Source organism: Furipterus horrens, unplaced genomic scaffold, assembly GCF_987537825.1.
Source record: "Furipterus horrens unplaced genomic scaffold, mFurHor1.1.pri manual_scaffold_3, whole genome shotgun sequence".
NCBI classification, from domain to species: Eukaryota; Metazoa; Chordata; class Mammalia; order Chiroptera; family Furipteridae; genus Furipterus; species Furipterus horrens.
The window spans coordinates 136569988-136593160 of NW_028327173.1; the positions used below are offsets into that span (position 1 = coordinate 136569988).

Genomic DNA, 23173 nt, shown 5'->3' on the forward strand with positions numbered 1-23173 from the left:
CTCAGGCAGGTGGTGTGGCTGTTCCAGGTCTCTGTATACTTAACAGAGTACAGCATGTGAGCCTATTTATGCTGTACATATATTTAAGGGTACATCTATTGCTGAGGCATAATGGCACACCGGGAGGGGGTGTGTATCAAGGTTAGTGTGAGGGAAGGCAGGGTGTCTGTGTGAGAGATGAGCAGTGAGCACAGGTGTTTATTAAAGGACATGTGGAATGCCTTCAGCTGTGTGATAGGTGTGTCTATGAGAGGATGCCCACAGGGTCTCCTCTCTGAGAATGTCAACAAAGACTGATGATCAAATGAAGACAGGATAGAAGAGAACTGGCTCTAGAGTCATGATAGGGTTCAAATCCTGACTCCACCACTTTTTGTTATGTGTTCTTGGACGAGCAAATCCTGTAACCTTGATTTCCTCATCTGTAGAATGGGGCGAGGATTGAGTGTGAGAATGTGAATAAAATGCTTTGGAGCCTGTAAAGCTCTGAATACAGGTGAGCATTTGTTGGTCTTCAGGTGCCTGAAGGAAAGCAAGTTTCACTAGAAGGATATAGGCAAGGGTGGGGCCATCTCCCAGGAGGAAAGGGGACTAGGGCTCAGAGTTGAGTTGATGTCAGGAAACAAGAATTAGTGCTCAGGGAATTAGATGAACAGTGTGCTTGGAAGACGAAAGAGAGGACAGGACCAGAGAGACTTCCACTTCCCACTATTTTCAGCCCTAGAGGAGGGGTCGGTGGGTGCTGAGGGGCAGAGCCAGGGAGCAGCAGGGGGGTGGCCCTGACACAGCCTTCCCTCTCCCCAGGTCCCCTGCAAGTTTGAGACACTTTCTCCTCATAGACATTTTTGAGAAGCCAAGGTAAGGAAAGCTGCAGATGGGGTGTGGGGGGCTCTCAGAAGACATGGAAGTCTAGTTTCTGCCTGGCCTTAGGGAGAATGTCTTGGTGACCAGGAATCCTTACCTGTGACTAGTGAGGGGGCCAGGGAAGGACAAGGGCCAGAGATGGAAATTGTCAAATTCCTGCTCCCACGAGAAGCCCAGGACGCTTCTCTCTTTCCCAGGAGCGCCCCAGGCTGAACAAAAGTTAGTCTCCCCTTCTGCCTTGACAGATTTGCGAGCCATTCTCAGGTTAAGGGATATAAGTTCAAGGAACAAGAGACTCGCCAGTGACCCCTCCTGACTCCTGAGCCTGGTGCTAGGCTCTGGGGCTCCTGGTGAAGAGGAGAGCGAGGGGAGGACAGCCACTCCTTCTTTTGCCCACTGCAGGCCCAGCCATGGGGGATGCAGAGATGGCAGCATTTGGGGCTGCTGCCCCCTTCCTGCGCAAGTCAGAGAAGGAGCGGCTGGAAGCCCAGACCAGGCCCTTTGACCTCAAGAAGGATGTCTTCGTACCTGATGACAAAGAAGAGTTCGTCAAGGCCAAGATTGTGTCTCGAGAGGGTGGCAAAGTCACTGCTGAGACCGAGAATGGCAAGGTGGGTGGCAGGGCTGGCATAAGAAACCACCCTGGACACCCCCTACTCCTTGGGTGGACAGAAAGCGGTGCCACCAGGATCCACCCCATGCAGACCTGAGGAAGGTCCAATTTTTCCTTCCTCTAGGTAGGGATCCACATCCTCCAAATAGCCCTTCTCATTCCCAACATTCAGTGTATCTTCTCTGTGATCCTGGCTCCTTCTCTCTTGAACACCATTGTCCTGTAACTCACCCGACTCCTATCCCTGCTGAGGGAGGGCTGACAGTGGGCTCTGCGTGTGGGTTGTTGCAGACGGTGACCGTGAAGGAGGACCAGGTGTTGCAGCAGAACCCGCCCAAGTTCGACAAGATCGAGGACATGGCCATGCTGACCTTCTTGCATGAGCCCGCCGTGCTCTACAACCTCAAGGAGCGCTATGCGTCCTGGATGATCTACGTGAGTGCTCCACCTGTGACATCCCTCTGAATCGGGTAGCTTCCTGGTCAGTACATATCTATGTCCCGGAGACAAGAGCTTCTGTTCTTTGTACCCGTGCAGTCTTGCACTCTGTCCTCCTTCCTACATCCTTGGTTCAGTTCTAATACCCTGAGGGCTGGCATTACTCAGCTTTTGTGTATTCATAGGTTTTCCTTTCTCTTCTTCCTTTCCTGGGATCTTCCTCTAACTTGAATGCCATCCTTCCCACTGGCAGCTCACTCCTCTTTTCCTACCCCCAGACCTACTCAGGCCTCTTCTGCGTCACCATCAACCCCTACAAGTGGCTGCCGGTGTACAATGCAGAGGTGGTGGCTGCCTACCGGGGCAAGAAGAGGAGCGAGGCGCCGCCCCACATCTTCTCCATCTCTGACAACGCCTATCAGTACATGCTAACAGGTGACAGGCCCCCAGTGAAGGGTTTTCCTGAGGACCCCACAGGAAGAAATGCCCATACTGGCTCTCTTCCTCCTCCTGAGGTGTTTGGCAGTTGGGACAGGCCTGAAGAAGGGCAGGGGGTGGGGAGATGAGTGGGGGGGACACAAAACAAGAGCATCCTATGTGGCTCCTGACTTTCCCTTCCCATTTCTTCCTCACAGACAGAGAAAACCAGTCCATCCTGATTACGTGAGTATGGCTCCTACCCAGTTCCCTTCCGGAATCTCCCTGACCCCAGCCCCATCAGGGTCTCCAGCCCCATCAGGGCCCCCAAGCCCTATGCATAACCCACTCTTTTTCCTCCACCTTCACACCAGTTCCTTTTTCTTCTCCGGCCTTCCCCCTTATGTTCTCTTTGCTCTGCCCCTTCCTTCTCATATTTTCCCTCTCCAATCTCCTTCACCCACTCTCCTCCAACTCATCATTTATCCCTAAGCTCAGTACCATCACGTCTTCTTCAAGTCTTCTTTTTCTTCCACCTTTCCCTTCAAAAACCTCCCCTGTTCTTCCATCCCCACCCATTCTTATTCAAAACGGCCCAGGCTCATCTCCTCTGACTTACTTTGCTCAGCTAAGACTAGGTTCCACCCGCCCAAACCCACCACCTTCTGTGCCATCTTTCTGGTTGCTACCCCTGACACTGTGTATGTCAGAGTTCAACTACGTGTTTGGCATGCTAAGTACCCACCAGCTGCTGGCGTCAGGGCTCCCCCGTTGAGTAGGACCAGGCTTGTTGGCCTCAAGCAGTGTTTGTGCCCTGCCTTATGAGCCCCTTCATGTCCTGATAGCGGAGAATCCGGGGCTGGGAAGACAGTTAACACCAAGAGGGTCATTCAGTACTTCGCTGTTATTGCTGCCATTGGGGATCGCAGCAAGAAGGACCAGAACCCAAGCAAGGTAGGTCTATTGTCCCCGAAAGTCCCATACTGCAAAAAGGGAAGAGAACCCCCTCACCTGCCATTCTCCTGACCTCTGCAGGGCACACTGGAGGACCAGATCATCCAGGCAAACCCTGCCTTGGAGGCCTTTGGCAATGCCAAGACAGTTCGGAATGACAACTCCTCCCGCTTTGTGAGTGGTCCCTGACCTTGGACTTGGGGTTTGGGCTGGTTGAGGGCTGGCATCAAATATGACCTTTCCCTCAACTCCTCACTCCTCTCCTCCATCTCTCCAGGGGAAATTCATTCGAATCCATTTTGGGGCGACTGGAAAGTTGGCCTCTGCAGACATAGAGACCTGTGAGTGTCATGAGTGTGCTAGGGCCCAACCTGAGCTCATCCTCGTTCTAACCATCTTGATCTCAATCTCTCTCTCTCTTTCACTGGGTCTCCAGTCCTCAGTCTTTCTCCCTCTCTTTCTGTCTCTGAGTAACTGTGTCTTTAGGCCTGTGTATCCATCTCTCTCCGAGACTTTCTCTGGTTTCTTTCCATTTCTTCGCTGCAGGTCTGTATGTCTTTCTCTGAGACTATTTCTCTCCCCTTGGGTCTCTGCCCCCATATTCACTTCTGTGTGTCTGTGTATGAGTCTCTCTCTCTCTCTTTCTCTCTTCCTCTCCCTCTCCCTCTCCCTCTACTTTTTGCTTGCTATATTTATCATTCATTTCTGTTTCTTTGTACCTAAAACCAACAATCTTTTCTTTCTCTATTTCTTCTCCGTTACTGTTCACAGACCTTCTGGAAAAATCCAGAGTTATTTTCCAGCTGAAATCAGAGAGAGATTATCACATTTTCTACCAAATCCTGTCTAATAAAAAACCTGAGCTGCTGGGTGAGTCAGAGCTACCAACTGAGACCAACTATCTCCATGGCAACCTGGTCCCTTCTACTTGCTGCTGCTTGTTGGCATGCACTGGGTTTATGGCACTCTGGATTCAGTTCTGGGGGCTGTGGAGCCACATTAAGGCCTGTCCTGTACTCTTCTGCAGGCCCTGTGCTGTGGCAGGCAGCCCAGTGAGAGCCAGGGATTTGTGCCACATCCTAACCACATCTTCTTCCCCTAGACATGCTGCTGATCACCAAAAACCCCTATGATTATGCATTCATCTCCCAAGGAGAGACCACTGTGGCTTCAATTGATGACTCTGAGGAGCTCATGGCCACTGATGTAAGTGTGTAAGGACACAGTCGAGAAATGAGGGTATTGGCAGGGAGGGGCAAATGGGGATTCCACTGGCCCAGGAGTAGAGCGGACATTGACTGTCTATTGTTCATAGTGGTATAGCCCTCCCTGAAGGCCAGCATGCCCCTCTTGTCAGGGTGTGCTAGGGTGTGGGTGTGATGAGACAGGGCTGGCCAGTATTTGGTGTTCAATCAAACCACAGAGGGCTAAAAGCCATGGGAGAGAGAAGGAGACAAGCCAAGAAATAAGGCATCACTAAGGAAAAGAGGGAGGGGAGGATCATGAGGATTCCATGAGCTGGGTAAGCTGTTAGGTAAACAACAGATATGGACACATATGGAAGGTCCAGGCAGGGAAGCAAGTGTGGGACCTAGAAAAGGGTTAACAGTAGGAAACATGTGTGGGTAACCCAGAGCACCCCCAGAGGACAGCTCTGACCCCTGATGCTGGGGCCGAGGCAGTCTGCCCTCTGCGCTGATACCTCTTGTCCTTGTTTTGGAGTCACCACTGGGTATAGGAATCTCAGAACTCACAGAGTTCTCTCTCCAACTGAAAAAAGATCTCATTTATGGACCCTACTTCTTTTTCTGCGGTCCACCAATATGGGGCTTTCTTACAGAATGCCTTTGACGTGCTGGGCTTCACTCCAGAGGAGAAGAGCTCCATTTACAAGCTAACGGGTGCCATCATGCACTTTGGAAACATGAAGTTCAAACAGAAGCAGCGGGAGGAGCAGGCTGAGCCTGACGGCACTGAAGGTGGGAGTCTGGGATCTAGGAGCAGCTGTGGAGTCACTGAAGGCTGCATCTGCAGAAGAGTCATCTCTTTATCAACTTTGCTACCTGCCCTTTCCTTCCAGAGGCTGATAAGTCCGCCTACCTCATGGGGTTGAACTCAGCCGACCTGCTCAAAGGGTTGTGCCACCCTCGGGTGAAAGTGGGCAACGAGTACGTCACCAAGGGGCAGAATGTCCAGCAGGTGGGTCATCTTCAGAAGATAAATGGTGGTGGAGACTTTCATGGTGCAGTGGGAGCTTTAAAATTTACTCTTCCCAATAAACCTACTCACCTGGGTCTCTCCCCTACCTTCCAGGTGTCATATGCCATTGGGGCACTGGCCAAGTCAGTGTATGAAAAGATGTTCAACTGGATGGTGACACGAATCAATGCCAGTCTGGAGACCAAGCAGCCACGCCAGTACTTTATTGGAGTCCTGGACATCGCCGGCTTTGAGATCTTCGATGTGAGTGGGGGAGCCCTAGGAGTAGGGAGAACAATAATGCACTCGTTAGCACATGTAACATGATGGTCATAGGCCAGGCGCCAGGAAGGCAGTGGGGTTCTGCAGTGATGGAGGCAGCCATCGTCCTGCCTTCAGGGGGCATTCCCTCCCTGCCCTGACAGGGGAGAGGACCAGCCACACCCCTGGCTGAGCTGGACACAGCTCTGGGCTGAGCCCACTGGCCACCGCGCCACCTGCCTACCTGACCCGCCTCCGCCTTCATTCACCCTGCAGTTCAACAGCTTCGAGCAGCTGTGCATCAACTTCACCAACGAGAAGCTGCAGCAGTTCTTCAACCACCACATGTTCGTGCTGGAGCAGGAAGAGTACAAGAAGGAGGGCATCGAGTGGGAGTTCATCGACTTCGGCATGGACCTGCAGGCCTGCATCGACCTCATCGAGAAGGTGCTGCCTCAGCCCCAACTGAACTCTCCACTCACACCCACCTGAACTCCCCAGTCAAAATGGCAGCCTCATCTCTTCTGGGGAACAAGATCTGGATAACTAGTTTCCAGAGCCCCATTTTGTCCTAACCACCCATGACAAGGTGGCACCTGGGAGAGCTGAGTTCCCAAGGGCTAGAGAATAGACACATAGAGGACAGGCACCTCCAGGATGGCTTCCCACACCAGTGTATTTAGCCACCCTGTCTTACCCATCCAAGGAGCAGAAGGTTTGAGTGTAGGGTGGGGAATTGTAAGGGTGGGAATTTTCAACCCTACCATCTTCAGGATCTAGGTAATGAGTGATGTGTAAAGCACCTATAGCATCCACATTCCCAGACTTCACAAAGGTCCCTCTGAAATCAAAGTCTTCCACCTTGGGATGTCTTGAACAGGTATCAGTCAGTAGGTAACTATATTCAGAGCTGAGCATGATACCTTAATGTCCAAAGGGGCACCTCCATAAACAAATTTGGAACCCAAAGCAGGATCTATCTCCATCTATATGAAATGTGCTTAGTGATGCTCTCCCTTCCACCTTCAGCCCATGGGCATCATGTCCATCCTGGAGGAGGAGTGCATGTTTCCCAAGGCCACCGACATGACCTTCAAGGCCAAGCTGTATGACAACCACCTGGGCAAGTCCAACAACTTCCAGAAGCCTCGCAATGTCAAGGGGAAGCAGGAAGCCCACTTCTCCCTGGTCCACTATGCTGGCACCGTGGACTACAACATCATAGGCTGGCTGCAGAAGAACAAAGACCCACTGAATGAGACGGTGGTGGGCCTGTACCAGAAGTCCTCCCTCAAGCTGCTCAGCAACCTGTTTATCAACTATGCTGGGGCTGATACACGTAAGTAGAGACTGGGAACCAGGAGGCTAAGAAACAGGGTTTCTGCCCTGAATTTGAAGCAGTTCCATCAGTATACTTCACCATTTCCACGTCAGGCTGTACCCAAGGTTTACAGGCTCATTGACATAGAATTGGGTGGGGAAACTGAGGCACCTACTGTGAAGGTCATCCCCTGAGGCCAAATGCCAGAGAGGATGTGAACTAGAGACTGTGATTCTTCACCCCTGCCTTGGCCTCCCCACACACCTGCTTGTGCCCCTTTTCTTGATCCTCCTTCCCACAGCTGCTGACAAGGGCAAAGGCAAGGCCAAGAAAGGCTCATCCTTTCAGACTGTGTCAGCTCTGCACAGGGTAAGCGTGGGAGCCCAGCCCAGCATGGCTCCTTCCTTGTCTTGTTCATCCTGACCCCTCCCATTCCCTGTCTCCTCATTCCACTGTGATCCCACTCTTCGTCTTCTCCTCTTTCCATCTGCATTCTCTTCCCCTGCGTTTGCTGGCCTCTTCCCTTACTGGTTCCAACCCACCTCTTTTCTTCCCCTCCTGCCTTCCCTCCTCCCTCTCCTCCCCCATGCCTTCCCCTAACATTCCTTCATTCTCTTCAGCTCCTTGCATTCTCTCCATCTCTTTCCCCTTCTTCCTCTCCTCTCTTTCTTCTCTTTCTTTCATGTTTTTTTTTTTTTTTCCCTCATGTTTTTTGGGCCACAGGAAAATCTGAACAAGCTGATGACCAACTTGCGCTCCACACATCCCCACTTTGTGCGTTGCATCATCCCCAACGAGACGAAGTCTCCAGGTGAGCCCCAGAATGAGGACCAGCCCACTGCCAGGGACTCACTGCCAGAGAATAGGGCATTCTAAGTCATCGCCTAATCTCCCATCACAGTGCTTCCCACATCGCCTTCTTCTCCTCTCGTCACCCCTGAGGTCTCACAGACCGTCCCCTGCCCCAGTGCTACCTTACATTTGGAATGTGTAATGCAGGGGAGTATGTAAGGCACTTTGATGGACATTACTTCATGAATGCCTTCCAACCCCCCAATGAGACATATAAGGATTGTTTATCTCTTTTTGACTGATAAGGAAATGGAGGCTGAGGGGCCTGGATTTCTCTGTTCAGATCAATTTAGTGATCTTAGTCAAGTCTCATAGTCTCTCTGTGCTTAATCTCTCTGGCTTTAGTTTATTCTCTAGAAAATGGGATATATCTACCCTGGTTACTTTATAACAATAGACATAAACAATATAAAAAATGTGAAAACCTTTGGTTACTCTTAAAAGCTATAAAAAATGAAAAGAAATTAAGGATCATTATAAACTGACTTGCTAAGGTTCCCAGCTTTTAAGTGGCAGAGCAGGATCAGAACTCAGGACATTTGGCACTTAGTCCAGTGCTCTCCCCACACACCCCTCTCCCCTCCCTCCTGCCACAGGGGTGATGGACAACCCCCTGGTCATGCACCAGCTGCGCTGCAACGGTGTGCTGGAGGGCATTCGCATCTGCAGGAAGGGCTTCCCCAACCGCATCCTCTATGGGGACTTCCGGCAGAGGTGGGTACAGGACGCCCCAGGGCTCAGGGAACAGGGGGAGCCCAGGAGGCCTTGGTGAGGAGGGGAGTCTGCAGGTGGCCCCAGATCCTGGGCACAGCGGATCAGTGCAGCCGTGGGTGACTCCGGGCACCTCCTTCCCAGGTACCGCATCCTAAACCCATCGGCCATCCCTGAAGGGCAGTTCATCGACAGCAGAAAAGGAGCAGAGAAGCTGCTGGGCTCCCTGGACATTGACCACAACCAGTACAAGTTCGGCCACACCAAGGTCAGTCTAAAGCTCCATGGGGTGGAACTGCTGAGTGGAGCAGCTGGGAGTTCGGAAGGCAGACCCTTAATCTTAAAAAAAAAAAAAAAAAAAAAAATGAAGGCCCTGGCTGGTGTAGCTCAGTGGATTATTGAGTGCCAGACTGCGAACCAAAGGTTCACTGGTTCGATTCCCAGTCCGGGCACACGCCTGAGTTGTGGGCCAGGTCCCCAGTTGGGGGGGCGCGAGAGGCAGCCACACATTGATGTTTCTCTCCCTCTCTTTCTCCCTACCTTCCACCTCTCTAAAAATAAAGAAATAAAATCTTTAAAAACAAGAAAGCAGATCCCTGATTCCTGGCTCTCTGTATCAACCCAAAGGCTGGAAGTCAGGCTTCCTTTCTGTCTTGCCTTTCACATTTCACTCCCAGGTGTAGAATGAGCAGGTGACAGGTCCCCTGGGAGCCCAGCCAGGATCTCCCACCCTCTTCCTCCACCCTAGATAACCTTCTCTGAGGCTTCGGTCCCCTTGGCTTTCCCCCATGCCACAGGTGTTCTTCAAGGCGGGGCTGCTGGGACTGCTGGAGGAGATGAGAGATGAGAGGCTGAGCCGCATCATCACTCGTATCCAGGCCCAGTCCCGGGGCGTGCTCTCCAGAATAGAGTTCAAGAAGCTGGTGGAACGCAGGTGCAAGATCCCAAAAGGAGGTTGTCAGATTGAGGCCCAGGCTGGTTCAGGGGCAATGTCAAGAGGAAAACTCATGGGATTCTCAAACAATGAGACCGGCAGGAGTGTCTCATAGGGACAGGGGGTGGGCCTCCTGGTCAGAGAACCAGGTAGGTGAGAGAAAGGGCCTAGGAGTCAGGGCCTCCTAGGGCAGCTCCAGGAAGGAGGGAGGAGGGATCTCTCACCACCCCTCTCCCTGGTCCTCTGCAGAGACTCCCTGCTGATAATCCAGTGGAACATTCGGGCCTTCATGGGGGTCAAGAACTGGCCCTGGATGAAGCTGTACTTCAAAATCAAGCCTCTGCTGAAGAGTGCGGAGACAGAGAAGGAGATGGCCAACATGAAGGAGGAGTTCGGGCGCCTCAAAGAGGCACTGGAGAAGTCGGAGGCTCGCCGCAAGGAGCTGGAGGAGAAGATGGTGTCCCTGCTGCAGGAGAAGAACGACCTACAGCTCCAAGTGCAGGCGGTGAGCCTCTGGGCCCCTGTCGGCTCTTCCACCTATCTCTGCCTGCACCCTGCACCTCCGACCCAGGGGTTCTCCATCTTGTTCCCTCACAGGCAGAGGATTTTGGAATCAATACTTTCAAAGACTTCCAAAGAGGTCCCTTGAGAGAGAAGGAAAGGGAAGGGAGGTGGGGGGAGAACTAACTTTTAAAACACAAGTTTTCTGCTTGGGTTCATCCTGGGTCCACAGCTCAATAGTTTTGTGACCTTGGGCAAACTATACATTACCTTTGAATCTCAATGTCCTCATCCCTAAAGCTGTCCATCTCACTACATTGTAAATATATAAAGTGTGTCTATGTTGTTCCCTCCCTTCAATGTCGGAGACCAGAGGAAGAGGGCCAGATAAAGAGACTTCGATTTCCTTCCCTCCGTTTTCATCTCCCAATCTTCCCATTACACTGCCCTAAAATTTTTCCCCTCCACATCCTTCTGAGGTTCTTCTCAGAGGGGGGATGGCTGCAAGCTCCTACAGTGAGGGCTGACCCTCTCCCTCCTTCCACCTGCCACAGCAAAGACCCCACCTACTGAACAACCTCCCCCCTGTGCCTCACCCTCAGGAACAAGACAACTTGGCTGATGCAGAGGAGCGCTGCGACCAGCTGATCAAGAACAAGATCCAGCTGGAGGCCAAGGTGAAGGAGATGACCGAGAGGCTGGAGGATGAGGAAGAGATGAACGCTGAGCTAACTGCCAAGAAGCGCAAGCTGGAAGATGAGTGCTCTGAGCTCAAGAAGGACATTGATGACCTGGAGCTGACGCTAGCCAAGGTGGAGAAAGAGAAGCACGCAACAGAGAACAAGGTGAGGCAGCTCTCTTTGGTGCCAGCCCAGGTATGCAGAGGATTCAAAGACTACGCTAACCTTAACCAACACCAGGCTTTTCAGTGCATCCTGAGAGAAGTATGTTCCTTGATATTGGAGATCTCTGTATATGTGACCTTTGACCCTAAAAGGGATGGGGCTCTTGGTTGACAGGTGAAGAACCTGACAGAGGAGATGGCTGGGCTGGATGAGATCATTGTCAAGCTGACCAAGGAGAAGAAAGCTCTGCAAGAGGCCCACCAGCAGACTCTGGATGACCTTCAGGCTGAGGAGGACAAGGTCAACACACTAACCAAGGCCAAAGTCAAGCTGGAGCAGCAGGTGGACGATGTGAGTAGATTGTCACAGGGCCTAGATATACCATGTCCATCTGTGCTTGTGTGTGTGTTCTTGTGGAGTGGTATTGGAGAGTGTTCTCTTTCTTAAAACCTTTCTAGAAGGGAGCTGGGGAATAGAAAAGGGGAAGAGTGATCACTGTTATGACCAACAGTAGAGATGGGCTTCCTTATTTCAATGTAGGTTCAAGCCTAAATATCTCCGCCTTCAACCACAGGATTTAGAGGGTTATTGCATAAGAACATGATACATTTCTCTGGAAATATTTGAAGCTCCTCAAGGAGGAGCTTCAGACTTCTAATACTTTAGGCAGGATCTGGTCCTCAGGGATCATTGTTTCCACTGATAGTTCTTTGTGCATATCTCTGTTGACTCACTTATTACTCTGACTTATCATTATTGAAATATCTGTCTCAGCCATAAGACTGTGAGCTGCCTTTAGGTGGAAACTTGGATTTATTCCCTTTTTTGTCTGTGGTGCTTAGGATGGCTCCTGAAACCCAGTAGGTGCTTGTAGGATGCAGAATGAATAAATGTAGCTTTGGAATTTCATCCCACGGTCATTCATTCAATTATTTATCAGTTCCTGAGCATCCCTACATACTAGGCACACTCACAGCTTCCTGGTAACATCTGGCCTACTCTGAGGAAGCTTTCCCAAGTACTGGACATCTCTTGGGATGCCCCATCCTCAGAGTGACTAAGTTCTCAAATCACCAGGGCAGGATACTTGTCCTAACAGAGCACACTTGTCCTTCTCTCCACCAGCTGGAGGGGTCCCTGGAACAGGAGAAGAAGGTGCGCATGGACCTGGAACGAGCAAAGCGGAAGCTGGAGGGTGACCTGAAACTGACCCAGGAGAGCATCATGGACCTGGAGAATGACAAGCAGCAGCTGGATGAGCGGCTGAAAAAGTAATGTGTTCCCCTCTCTGTTGCCTTTTTCCCTCCCCAGCCCAGCACCCTGTCCGGTGGATGGCAGTCTAAGCTGACCCAAGATCTCCATCCCCAGAGGCAGCAGCCTCCTGCAGCTTCAATAAGTGGGTGCAAACTTGTGGTCAAAGGCTCCAGGAGGCGCGCTTTCCTCCCGCAGATGTGCACTTCAGGGTCGGGCAGTCCTCCCTGGCAAAAAGTCTGACTTGAATCCTTCAAGCCCTTTCTTTCTTTTGGCCACTTAAAAGGGGCAAAAAAAGACAGCTCCCCCCTTTATATACAAGTCTTTTTGGAGACAAGCTGTTAACACGGAAGACGGCTCCACACAACAGCCTCTCAAGAACATTCTTTTAGGACCTTCACAGAGAGCCTAGGACACAGAGAAATGGGCCAGCCGCCGCACATGAGCAGTGCAGGGTCTGGGCCTTTCTTCATTCTGATGAATTTGGGGTTTAATTCTTATCACAAGTCCTTCCAAAATATACAGCTCCACTTTCCAACTTGGTAAATGGCAAACCTGCAGAACATATTTGGATAATCAGGATCCTATGGTGCTTTAGAGTAAGTCCTTTGAAAGACTCTGAGAATCATGATAATCTCCATCCTCATTGGGCTATGTCTGCCCAGGAGACTTTACACTTCCCCAGGCACAGTATTTGTTGAATGAGCGAGTATATGACCTCATTGATCCTTAAACCACCTTTAAAGGATGGTATTTTTAGTCCCAGTTTACCAAAGAGGAAACAAAGGGTCAGAAAGGTTAACCAAATGCAAAGTAATAGTGACAGAATTAAAGACCATTGGAGCTAACAGGGGCCTTTGAAACAATCTAGTCCAACCCCCTCATTTTACAGACCAAAGAGGGAGAGGCCCTCAGAGCCCAGGTCCTGTCACTCCGCCTGCTGTGCTGTTCCCATTACATTTCCTGTTGGACTTCAGTCCTTCAGCAGGTGGACCCTCCATCAGCCCTATTCTGATGAAATCCTGATGTTCATTTGTTTTATTACCATTTCCAACCACTGGTGGGCCCTCCTGGAGCCCAAACAGCCTCCCTTGCCTCACCCTCCCTTCTTCCCCACAGGAAGGACTTTGAGCTGAATGCCCTTAACGCAAAGATTGAGGATGAGCAGGCCCTGGGCAGTCAGCTGCAGAAGAAAATCAAAGAGCTTCAGGTAAAGTCTAGGATGCCCAGGGTGGGTGCTGGACTCCCTGGACTGGTTTTCAGCTTCCCAACCTCCTCCTTCAGGCGGTTCTCTCCTCAGCATTACAGGCGATTGCTATGGGTCCATGAAGGGAGACACTGAGATATCACAGTTCTCCCATGGAAAACTTCCATGAGGGACTGGGTGATCTAAGGATGACGTAGGAAGAGACCTTAAAAAGCTCACAGGTCTGGAGGACAGAAATCTTGGCTTCCTATTTCAGCTCTGGATTAGCCAATGACAGTGGAGGAACCCACTCCAGATCTCTGCGTCTCCAGGTCCCCGCCTGTTACCTGGTAGCTTTTAAGGTCCCTTCAGCCCTGACGGTCTATGACTTTGGTTCTTACTTTTAGGGCAGACACTGTTAGGTCTTTAGTTGTCTGGTCAAACAAACATGGCTCTCTCATTCTAACTTCTATTATTTTTCCCACTAAACTGCTTGAATTATCCCTAGAGCACAGGTCTCTTTGTCCCTCTTTAAGAGCAAGCTTCAACAGCTGTCCTCTCAGTAAAGAGAATGTAAATGTTCTGGCCTAAAGGAAGACTAACTCTGCTGCCTAAACCATCTCTCCCAAATCCTTTTCTTTCCACACCTCCACTGGCAGAACTAAAACAAACTTGCTGTTTCAGACAGGCCAGGATTCTTCTAGATCAGGGAGAGGGGGCTCCAATGGAGGGCTCCAGGCAATGGGTCTGAGCCCTTTGTGTCTGGGCCCAGGCACGCATCGAGGAGCTGGAGGAGGAGCTGGAGGCCGAGCGCACCGCCAGGGCCAAGGTGGAGAAGCTGCGCTCAGACCTGTCCCGGGAGCTGGAGGAGATCAGCGAGCGCCTAGAAGAGGCTGGAGGGGCCACATCTGTACAGATTGAGATGAACAAAAAGCGTGAGGCTGAGTTCCAGAAGATGAGGCGGGACCTGGAGGAGGCCACGCTACAGCACGAGGCCACGGCAGCGGCCCTGCGCAAGAAGCACGCCGACAGTGTGGCCGAGCTGAGCGAGCAGATCGACAACCTGCAGCGTGTGAAGCAGAAGCTGGAGAAAGAGAAGAGTGAGTTCAAGCTGGAGCTGGACGATGTCACCTCCAACATGGAGCAGGTCATCAAGGCCAAGGTGGGCCTGCGCTCAGCTTCTCCCCTCTTCCAGTTCCCTCCACCAACATACACATTCTGCTCATGTCTCTTCCTCTCTGCTTTGATGCAGAGAGTAGGCTCTTTCCTACTTTCCTTCCACCCAGTTCTCTGATCTATCCTTTCTTCTGTCTTCCCTTTTCCTTCTCCTTTAATTGCTCCCATTACACCCCTGAAAATGCCCCCTACAGCCATTGTATGACTCTCCTTCCTCTCTCAGGCTAACCTGGAGAAAATGTGCCGGACCTTGGAAGACCAGATGAATGAGCACCGGAGCAAAGCTGAGGAGACTCAGCGCTCTGTCAATGACCTCACCAGCCAGCGGGCCAAGCTGCAGACTGAGAATGGTGAGTCCACCCCAGCCTAGGGTAATAGACACACACATACCTTTCCAGAGAATGGAGCCTAAGGATTAGAAGAGGGGTTGGGGGAGAGAGAAGTGTCTGGCCTTCAAGAGTTGGGGATGCCTTGGTGCCTTTCCAGGTGAGCTGTCTCGACAGCTGGATGAGAAGGAGGCACTGATCTCCCAGCTGACCCGAGGGAAGCTTACCTACACTCAGCAGCTGGAGGACCTCAAGAGGCAGCTGGAGGAAGAGGTTAAGGTGAGGCCTGGATTCAGGCCACTGGTCCCCTGCCAGGAGCATAGTGGCTGGCCCTGCATCCACATCATTTTCTCTCACCGGATTGGGGTTGTTGCTCACCCATTATTCTCCCAGAATTCCAAAGGAATGACAGCCTAGACCCCACCACATACCTCTTAAGTCTAATCCCCAGGCTGAGGTTTCTGCTGCCATTCCTGGAGGGCTACAGGGAGGACATGGACAAGGGTGCCCGGGGGTCCTGGATTAGCAGGGCAATTTGAAACTAGAGAAAGAAATTCACTGAAGCCTATTCCTAGCATGTTGCTGGGCTCATGAAAAAGGGAAAAGAAAATGACTTTTTTAAAAGACCAGGGCTCAAATCCTAACCTGCCTCTTAGAGCCTGGTGATCTTGGGAAAATCAAGCCTCTGTCCCTAAGCCTCTGTCTCCTCCCTTCAAAGTGGGAGTAAGGATGATGATGCCTCCTGCAGGGGTGATGACATGAAGCTTTCTGTGAATAGTGCAGTGCTGCATGGGCAGACTTTCTTATTAGTGCTCAGTAAACCATTCCACATCCACTGGGGACTTAGAGATAGGTGAGCCATGGGGAGGTTTTTGAAACAGGGTGAGGAGATGGGCAAGGTTTGGGGCTGCTTTTGGAGAAAGCTGAGACCAATTTCTGGTGCCCACCTGCCCAGGCAAAGAACGCCCTGGCCCACGCGCTGCAGTCAGCCCGGCATGACTGTGACCTGCTCCGGGAACAATATGAGGAAGAGACAGAGGCCAAGGCCGAGCTGCAGCGCGTCCTGTCAAAGGCCAACTCGGAGGTGGCCCAGTGGAGGACCAAGTACGAGACGGATGCCATCCAGCGGACTGAGGAGCTCGAGGAGGCCAAGTGAGTCCCCGGCAGCCTGACTCTGGCTGGGCCCCTTTGCAGACAGGATGCAGGGCAGCCCAATCCTCAGTAGACTGGCCACAGGAGATGTATACTTAGCTAAGTTCTGACAATACAGGAGGACCCTGCCCTGGCCCTGTCTCCTTCTCCTCTCAGGGAAGCTTTTTGCTCGCATTATGTTTCTCATCCGAATATAAGACGAACAAAAGGTTTGTCTGAGGGCAGAGTGCTCCCACTTGGGGCAGGGTGCTGTGGCAGGGGAGGCGGGGTGGCCCGGAGAAGCTCATATGTCCTCCATGTCTGAAGCCTAAGGGCCAGCCCAGGGTGAGAAGGATGCCACCCAGAAGGCCCTCCGGGGTGCTGTGGTTCTTCATACCCTGCCACCAAAACGCTCTGCCTGCTCAGTTCTCCACCAGGGGCCCATCCTCAGGCTTCTCCCGCACACGTCTGAATTTTCAAGTATTGTTTTCCAGAAGGCTCATGTCATTCCCTCTTGTCCAAATCCACACTCTCCATTCTCCCCACCCTCTCCCCTCACCCCCACCTCCTGGGGCAGGAAGAAGCTGGCCCAGCGGCTGCAGGATGCTGAGGAGGCTGTGGAGGCCGTCAATGCCAAGTGCTCCTCACTGGAGAAGACCAAACACCGGCTGCAGAACGAGATCGAGGACCTGATGGTGGACGTGGAGCGCTCCAACGCTGCCGCTGCAGCCCTGGACAAAAAGCAGAGGAACTTTGACAAGGTGGGGCCTGGTGGGGGCATCAGTGTGAGGCCAGGAACATCCTCCTTGGAGGCAGGGAGGAGGCTGAGCCCAGGTGAGGGGCCTGAGCAGCACCTGGAGGTGGGGCAGGGCCGCACACTGAGCCCCAACCCTGTCTCCACAGATCCTGGCCGAATGGAAGCAGAAGTACGAGGAGTCGCAGTCAGAGCTGGAGTCCTCGCAGAAGGAGGCGCGGTCCCTCAGCACTGAGCTCTTCAAGCTCAAGAATGCCTATGAGGAGTCCTTGGAGCACCTGGAGACCTTCAAGAGGGAGAACAAGAATCTGCAGGGTGTGCAGAGCCCCCAGGCTAAGGAGGGGTGGGAAGAATGCCACCTCATGGTGCACACAGGGGCCTCAGAGAGGCATGCCCTCCCCCAATGGACCAGAGCAGCCCCCAACTGAGTCATTCGGCCCTTCCCACAGAGGAGATTTCTGATCTGACTGAACAGCTGGGTTCCAGTGGAAAGAGTATCCATGAACTGGAGAAGATCCGTAAGCAGCTGGATGCTGAGAAGCTGGAGCTGCAGTCAGCCCTGGAGGAGGCGGAGGTGTGTGTGTAAGGAGGGGGAGGTAGAGCCCTGGGCTGTGGTCCCTGTTTGTCTGATTTGTTCACTGTTCCATCCTCGAGCCTAGAACAGTGCCTGGCACACAGTAGACACTCAACAAATATTGTGGAATGAAGGAACAGGTCACTCAGTTTACTTCACAGAAACATTTTACCTATTACATCTTAGAAAAGATTTCCTGTTTTCACTCTCCTCCCCTTTCCACCTCTGCCTCCCTCTTTGGGATTTTTACATTTTATAACTGACTGCATTTGTTTCCTTGGTAACACCTTTCTCATCATTTTCCTCTTTGTCTTTATTGCTAGCTCCTTTCTGTGATGCCTGAAATGCCTTTTATTAGGCCTATTTTTTCCTTTTAAATCTTTTTTCTTCTTCCTTTTAATGCTTCTTTGACTGAGCCACTTACATCACCCTTGAATTCACTTTGTATCCATGATTCATGGAAAGATCCCTGCCCCCGCCCCGTGCCCTGACCCTCTGCCTCAACTCTCTCTCCCTGACCCCCTCCCAGGCCTCCCTGGAGCACGAGGAGGGCAAGATCCTCCGGGCCCAGCTGGAGTTCAACCAGATCAAGGCAGAAATGGAACGGAAGCTGGCTGAGAAGGACGAAGAGATGGAGCAGGCCAAGCGCAACCACCTGCGGATGGTGGAGTCACTGCAGACCTCCCTGGACGCGGAGACGCGCAGCCGCAACGAAGCCCTGCGTGTGAAGAAGAAGATGGAGGGCGACCTCAATGAGATGGAGATCCAGCTCAGCCACGCCAACCGCATGGCCGCTGAGGCCCAGAAGCAACTCAAGTACCTCCAGAGCTTGCTGAAGGTACACAGAGACTTTCAGAAGCAGCAAGTCACCTCCCCAGAGAGATGGCCCCCATGTGGCCAGGCTGGGTGGTGTATCCCATCGCAGCTCCAGATCCCTCTTGCCCCAGGGCCGTTGCAGAGACAAGCCACATGCTCCTCCTGAGCCATCACAGTGTGCTCCCCACCAACATCCAGTTTGGAGCAACAACCTTCTGATGGGCCCAGAGGCCAGTTGCCTCTCTCACGCCCATCCTCCTGATCCACAGGACACCCAGATTCAGCTGGACGATGCGGTCCGGGCCAACGATGACCTGAAGGAGAACATCGCCATCGTGGAGCGGCGCAACAACCTGCTGCAGGCTGAGCTGGAGGAGCTGCGGTCCGTGGTGGAGCAGACGGAGAGGTCTCGGAAGCTGGCTGAGCAGGAGCTGATCGAGACCAGCGAGCGGGTGCAACTGCTGCACTCCCAGGTGAGTGGTTCCCCTGGGCATTCCTGGAGGCAAGCACAGGCTGCAGGACCCAGCAGGTGAGGTTTGGAAGCCAGTCATGGATGCTCAGTGCTCTTCATGCTCTGCCCACCCCGGCCCTCAGAACACCAGCCTCCTCAACCAGAAGAAGAAGATGGAGGCAGACCTATCTCAGCTTCAGTCAGAAGTGGAAGAGGCGGTGCAGGAGTGCAGGAATGCTGAGGAGAAGGCCAAGAAGGCCATCACAGATGTAAGTGCCCCCACCCCGCCCGCCTGCTCCAGACCAGGGTCTCCTTGCTGGGCGGTGAGTGTGAGAGGACTCAGCCAGACCACATACCACTTCTCTCCCATCCACAGGCCGCCATGATGGCGGAGGAGCTGAAGAAGGAGCAGGACACCAGCGCCCACCTGGAGCGCATGAAGAAGAACATGGAGCAGACCATTAAGGACCTGCAGCACCGGCTGGACGAGGCTGAGCAGATCGCCCTCAAGGGCGGCAAGAAGCAGCTGCAGAAGCTGGAGGCCCGGGTGCGGGAGCTGGAGAACGAGCTGGAGGCTGAGCAGAAGCGCAATGCGGAGTCGATCAAGGGCATGAGAAAGAGCGAGCGGCGCATCAAGGAGCTCACCTACCAGGTGTGGCTGGTGGCTGCTTGGGGGCAGGGCCCTCGGCATTATGGCCTGAAGCCAGGGTTGACAGCTCTGCCAGAGGAATGAATTGTTCTCTGTGAGCCTGCTTCAGGGCAAGGGGTGGGAGCGCAACCTCTGGATGCCCACTATCACATTGCAGAGCCCGGTCCCACCCTGAGTGTTCCCTGGCTCAGAGGTCAGTCTCTGAGACTCCTGGCTGAGAGCTCCACCTCAGCGGTCACCCTCAGTCTGTCTCCTGGGGACACACTGAACTCCAGACAGAGCTCAGCCTGCACAGTATTACCAGAAAGCAAGTGTGTGGCCAAGTTTTGGCCTGGCCCCATTGCCACCAAAATACACCAAAAACATACGAAAGCCATTCAAATAAATCACAAAACTTTCCAGTTACATAAGGAGGTGTAGACCTTAGATTTCCATGGTGTGTTCTAGAATCAGACTCTCAATTAGATTTTATTTCTGTCCAATCCAGAAAGTCACCATCCCTCTTCGCACATTTACCTTTAATCTTGATCAAGTCTATGTCATTTCCCTGCAGCCCAGGGGGTCCCATCACACCTGCAGGCCCAGAGTCACTGCCAGCCTGCTGGGTTCTAGAATTGTGGCGTTTGTCTTCTGTGGGGCCCCAGAACCTCCAAGAGCTTGCTCCTCCAAACAATGAACACACACAATTTTCTGCAAAATTTCTAGAGTCCTATCAGCTCCCTAGACACTTTCCTGGTACAAACCAGTAAAAATAGTTCTACTTTTTTGAGGGGTATGAAAAATTATAAGGAGAACACAAGTGTTTGTTGAGGATCAGAAAATAGGGTAAAAATGACAAGTAAGGGGAGGTGGGGCATGCCTCTTATGACAGTGCCATCCTCACTCCTGACCACCCCTGACCCCCAGACAGAGGAGGACAGGAAGAACCTGCTGCGGCTACAGGACCTGGTGGACAAGCTGCAGCTGAAGGTCAAGGCCTACAAGCGCCAGGCGGAGGAGGCGGTGAGTGACCTTGCTGTGGACACAGGGTGAACCAATGCCCCAGGCTGGGAGGTTGAGAACCCTGGGCCCCCTGTCCCCTCATTCTCCCACTGAACCCCCACAGGAGGAGCAGGCCAACACCAACCTGTCCAAGTTCCGCAAGGTGCAGCATGAACTTGATGAGGCGGAGGAGCGGGCGGACATCGCTGAATCCCAGGTCAACAAGCTGCGGGCCAAGAGCCGTGACATCGGCGCCAAGGTGGGTTCCCCACCCCCACACCCGGGCCATGTTAGTGGCCACCATGGCAGTGCAACACCCCCCATCAGTGCCCAGACTCAGCCCCCAACACAAGGGATGCCTCCTTTTTATTCACCCACCACAAATGAACTCCAAGGCCCTAGAGAGCAAGGCGATTCAGCCCTCTGTGTTTTCTAAGATTCTTCTGGCTCTCACTTTCAATGATTTTGCAAATCCCTGCCCCAGGGTGGTCAGCAACCCTAGAAAACCCCACTTCATATATACACTCAGTATGCTCCATTTTCTCCCAGCTGCTAGTCTCCACTTCTCTTTCATCTAGTTTTGACCTTCAAACTTGTAATGCAAACCTAAAGCAGGTGTCCCAGAGCACCCTTACCTCACCCACGCAGCTCCCTCTGGTGGACCCCAGAGCCCTGCCATTCAGAAGTTGCCCTCCACACCGATCCTAGGACATATCTCCCACCATCATGGGGGCCCCTGTCAGGCCACACAGCAGTCCTCCACCCTACTGAGTGCCCTGTCTCCCTTTTGTTTTCTATGCCCATCCTGACCCAACACCCACCTTTCCAGAGCTAAGTTGGACTTTATTTCCTTTCAAAGGGCTTGAATGAAGAGTAGCTTTGCCACAGCTTCTTGATGTGCTCAGCCCTGAGGGTGCCAAAGAGACCCAGTCCTAGAGCCTATGAAGCAGCCTTTTTGGTGAAAGCAGAATAAAGCAATTTTCCTCAATGTGAGATTCTACCTCTGGACTCTAATTCACTGCCTGCCAGCACAAGAACAGGCATAGGGGGGTGGACACAGGGGTGAGGAGAGGAGGGGCAGCTTCACAGGCCAGACCAAGGAGGCCTCCCCGGAGAGTCTGTGATGTTCTGAGCATCCCCAATGCAACGATGCCTGTGCTCCCCTTCACCTGCTCTTCGGCAGCTGACACCTCTCCTCCCAGCCCCTCTCCTGGCTCTGAGACACCCAAGGTTAAGGAGATTTAAGGAAACTCTTGAGACTCGCCTAGAGAATGTGTGCCCCTCTGTTGTGGACATACATCCCAGCTCTGATCAATGCTACCTCACCACCAACAACAACAACACCAGGGCTAGACCGTGGGGAGGAGGTTAGCGTTTAAGAGTACCCTCTGAGGTGTGATCCACTTGGACAGGTAGTGTAATGACCCTCAAGTCTCAGTCAAGGCAGGTCTCTGAGAAGGCACAAAGACTTGCAGCTGTAGCCCCACTACCCTTCCAGACACGGCCAGCACAGTCTCCAACCACCCCCAGAGGCTAGTGCCCCTCTCCCCACCTAACCAGGAGAACCGGACCCTCAGCCCACCTACATCTCCCAGGGCCTGTCCCCCTCTATCCAAGGGTCTCCTTTCTTCCCTCTCATTTCTTCCCACTATAACTTCCTTTCCCAAGACCCTCCTCATATGGACTTGTTGGAAGGTAGGGGATCTTTGGCCAATTTATGGCAGCCATCTCAAGGGGAGACAGGCAAATGAGGAACTGGGGAGAGTCACATGTGAGCAGGACTCCGGAGAAAAGGAGGAGGGGAAGGGTCACTGAAGGGCCGGGAGGAAAAAGCAAGCCCCACTACAACTCAACAAGCCCAGGACCCTGGAATCGCTGCCTCACCTGGGTGCTTAACAAAGGCCTGGGACTTCAGGCCATAGGGGGCAGGGGCCCAGGAGGCAATGGAACTGCCAGCCTTCTGCTGAGACTCTTGAAGCCTTGGTTCAGCCCTGAACTGAATCTCCCCAGCCCCAGCACACACAGCCACTCCTGGCCACTTTCCTGCTCCGCCCCCACTCGGAGCTCTGAGCTTGCAATGCAAGTCAGAATGAGGGCAGGGTCCTATCCCAGGATGGAGGGATGCCAGTGTTTGATTACAGGGTGGGGAGGGAGAAGGGAGAAAGGGAAAAGGAAAAGAAAACGGAAAGACCCGGGGAGAGAGAGAGGGAGAGAGCTCAAGAAGCTGGGGGACAGGAGGACCAGGGAAACCAACAAAGATGAAAGATACAGAAAGTGAGGAGGAAAGATGCACAGCCCCTCCCACCTTTCTCCTCATACCTTTCTCCCTTCCCCCACCCAAGGATCACTCCTCTTCCCAGGAAGGACTTGGAGAGCAATGAGGAGATCAGTAGGGAAAAGAGAGGACACATTTGAGAGGAGAGATGCAGGGGACACCCAGAGAATCTAAGTTCCCAAAGCAGAAGACAGTGCAGGATCTGGATGCTGAGAGAATGGCAGGCGATAGGGGGTGTGAGCGAGGACTGGCAGCTGAGCCACAGAAGAGGAGGGTGTTAAGAGGGGATGGAAGAGGAGAAGGGAGGGTGAGCTTTGGATAGAAGAACCAGAAGAGCTGAGCAGGGTGATCCTGGACCAAGGAAAGAATTCCGGGTCACCTTCGGATGCAAGGAAAATCAGGAAAGCAGAGAACAGTGAGATTAGAAAGAGGTCAACAAAGACACTGGAGCAAGGTGTGGAGGAAAAGATGAGACAGGCAGAGGGCACGCAGAGGTAAGCTTAGAGAAGACAGACCCTTGAAAATATAGGCATGTCAGACCCCACGATGGGCAGAAACATGGCAGAGGCCAAGTCCGACTTTGAGAAAGGGAACCAGGCAGAGGGCAAAGATGGTCAGATACAGAGACAGACAGAGATACAGGGAGCCAGGCCGAGAGATGAGACCTGGTGCCTTACCTCTTCATCGCCTTAC

General features: G+C 52.7%; 1 protein-coding gene and 2 long non-coding RNA genes across 6 annotated transcripts in view; 1 reads left to right on the forward strand and 2 right to left on the reverse strand.

Annotated features, from left to right (window-relative positions):
* Window positions 1-23173, reverse strand: part of LOC150016050 (uncharacterized) — a 38294-nt gene that overhangs the window by 14835 nt on the left and 286 nt on the right. Inside the window, exons 2-5 of one of the 4 annotated variants that reach the window (XR_016509769.1) lie at window positions 5991-6100; window positions 5593-5764; window positions 3078-3191; window positions 1378-1392 (exon numbers count right to left, since the gene is read on the reverse strand). This is a non-coding gene — a long non-coding RNA (uncharacterized LOC150016050). Of the gene's footprint in view, window positions 1-1377; window positions 1393-3077; window positions 3192-5299; window positions 5315-5575; window positions 5765-5990; window positions 6101-23173 lie in introns of those variants that run through there. The other 3 variants (XR_016509770.1, XR_016509768.1, XR_016509771.1) reach the window with 3 other exon arrangements.
* On the forward strand, window positions 1267-21205 carry LOC150016051 (myosin-7). The gene is made up of 38 exons (XM_090270252.1): window positions 1267-1475; window positions 1769-1912; window positions 2194-2350; window positions 2551-2578; window positions 3178-3286; window positions 3368-3460; window positions 3564-3627; window positions 4058-4156; window positions 4389-4492; window positions 5127-5265; window positions 5367-5485; window positions 5600-5749; window positions 6023-6193; window positions 6776-7085; window positions 7369-7436; window positions 7791-7878; window positions 8516-8633; window positions 8775-8898; window positions 9428-9564; window positions 9814-10069; window positions 10668-10910; window positions 11085-11261; window positions 12036-12181; window positions 13281-13371; window positions 14120-14509; window positions 14747-14873; window positions 15010-15128; window positions 15805-16001; window positions 16558-16741; window positions 16884-17049; window positions 17184-17308; window positions 17838-18146; window positions 18394-18597; window positions 18719-18844; window positions 18952-19227; window positions 20131-20226; window positions 20330-20464; window positions 21065-21205. Exons 1-38 carry the CDS (start codon window positions 1275-1277, stop codon window positions 21080-21082), a joined length of 5808 nt encoding a protein of 1935 aa, XP_090126378.1. The 5' UTR covers window positions 1267-1274; the 3' UTR covers window positions 21083-21205.
* LOC150016052 (uncharacterized) lies at window positions 18332-23165 on the reverse strand. Its single transcript, XR_016509772.1, has 2 exons — window positions 21027-23165; window positions 18332-20431 (listed from the first exon to the last, which is right to left on the reverse strand). It is a non-coding gene; the product is annotated as an uncharacterized LOC150016052 (long non-coding RNA).

Excerpts from the sequence above, each read along its gene's own strand:
- LOC150016051 (XM_090270252.1), top strand. The coding sequence starts at position 1,275 with ATGGGGGATGCAGAGATGGCAGCATTTGGGGCTGCTGCCCCCTTCCTG. Across the intron at positions 6,194-6,775 it reads GCATCGACCTCATCGAGAAG|CCCATGGGCATCATGTCCAT; the intron begins GTGCTGCCTCAG and ends TTCCACCTTCAG. Across the intron at positions 10,070-10,667 it reads TACAGCTCCAAGTGCAGGCG|GAACAAGACAACTTGGCTGA; the intron begins GTGAGCCTCTGG and ends CCTCACCCTCAG.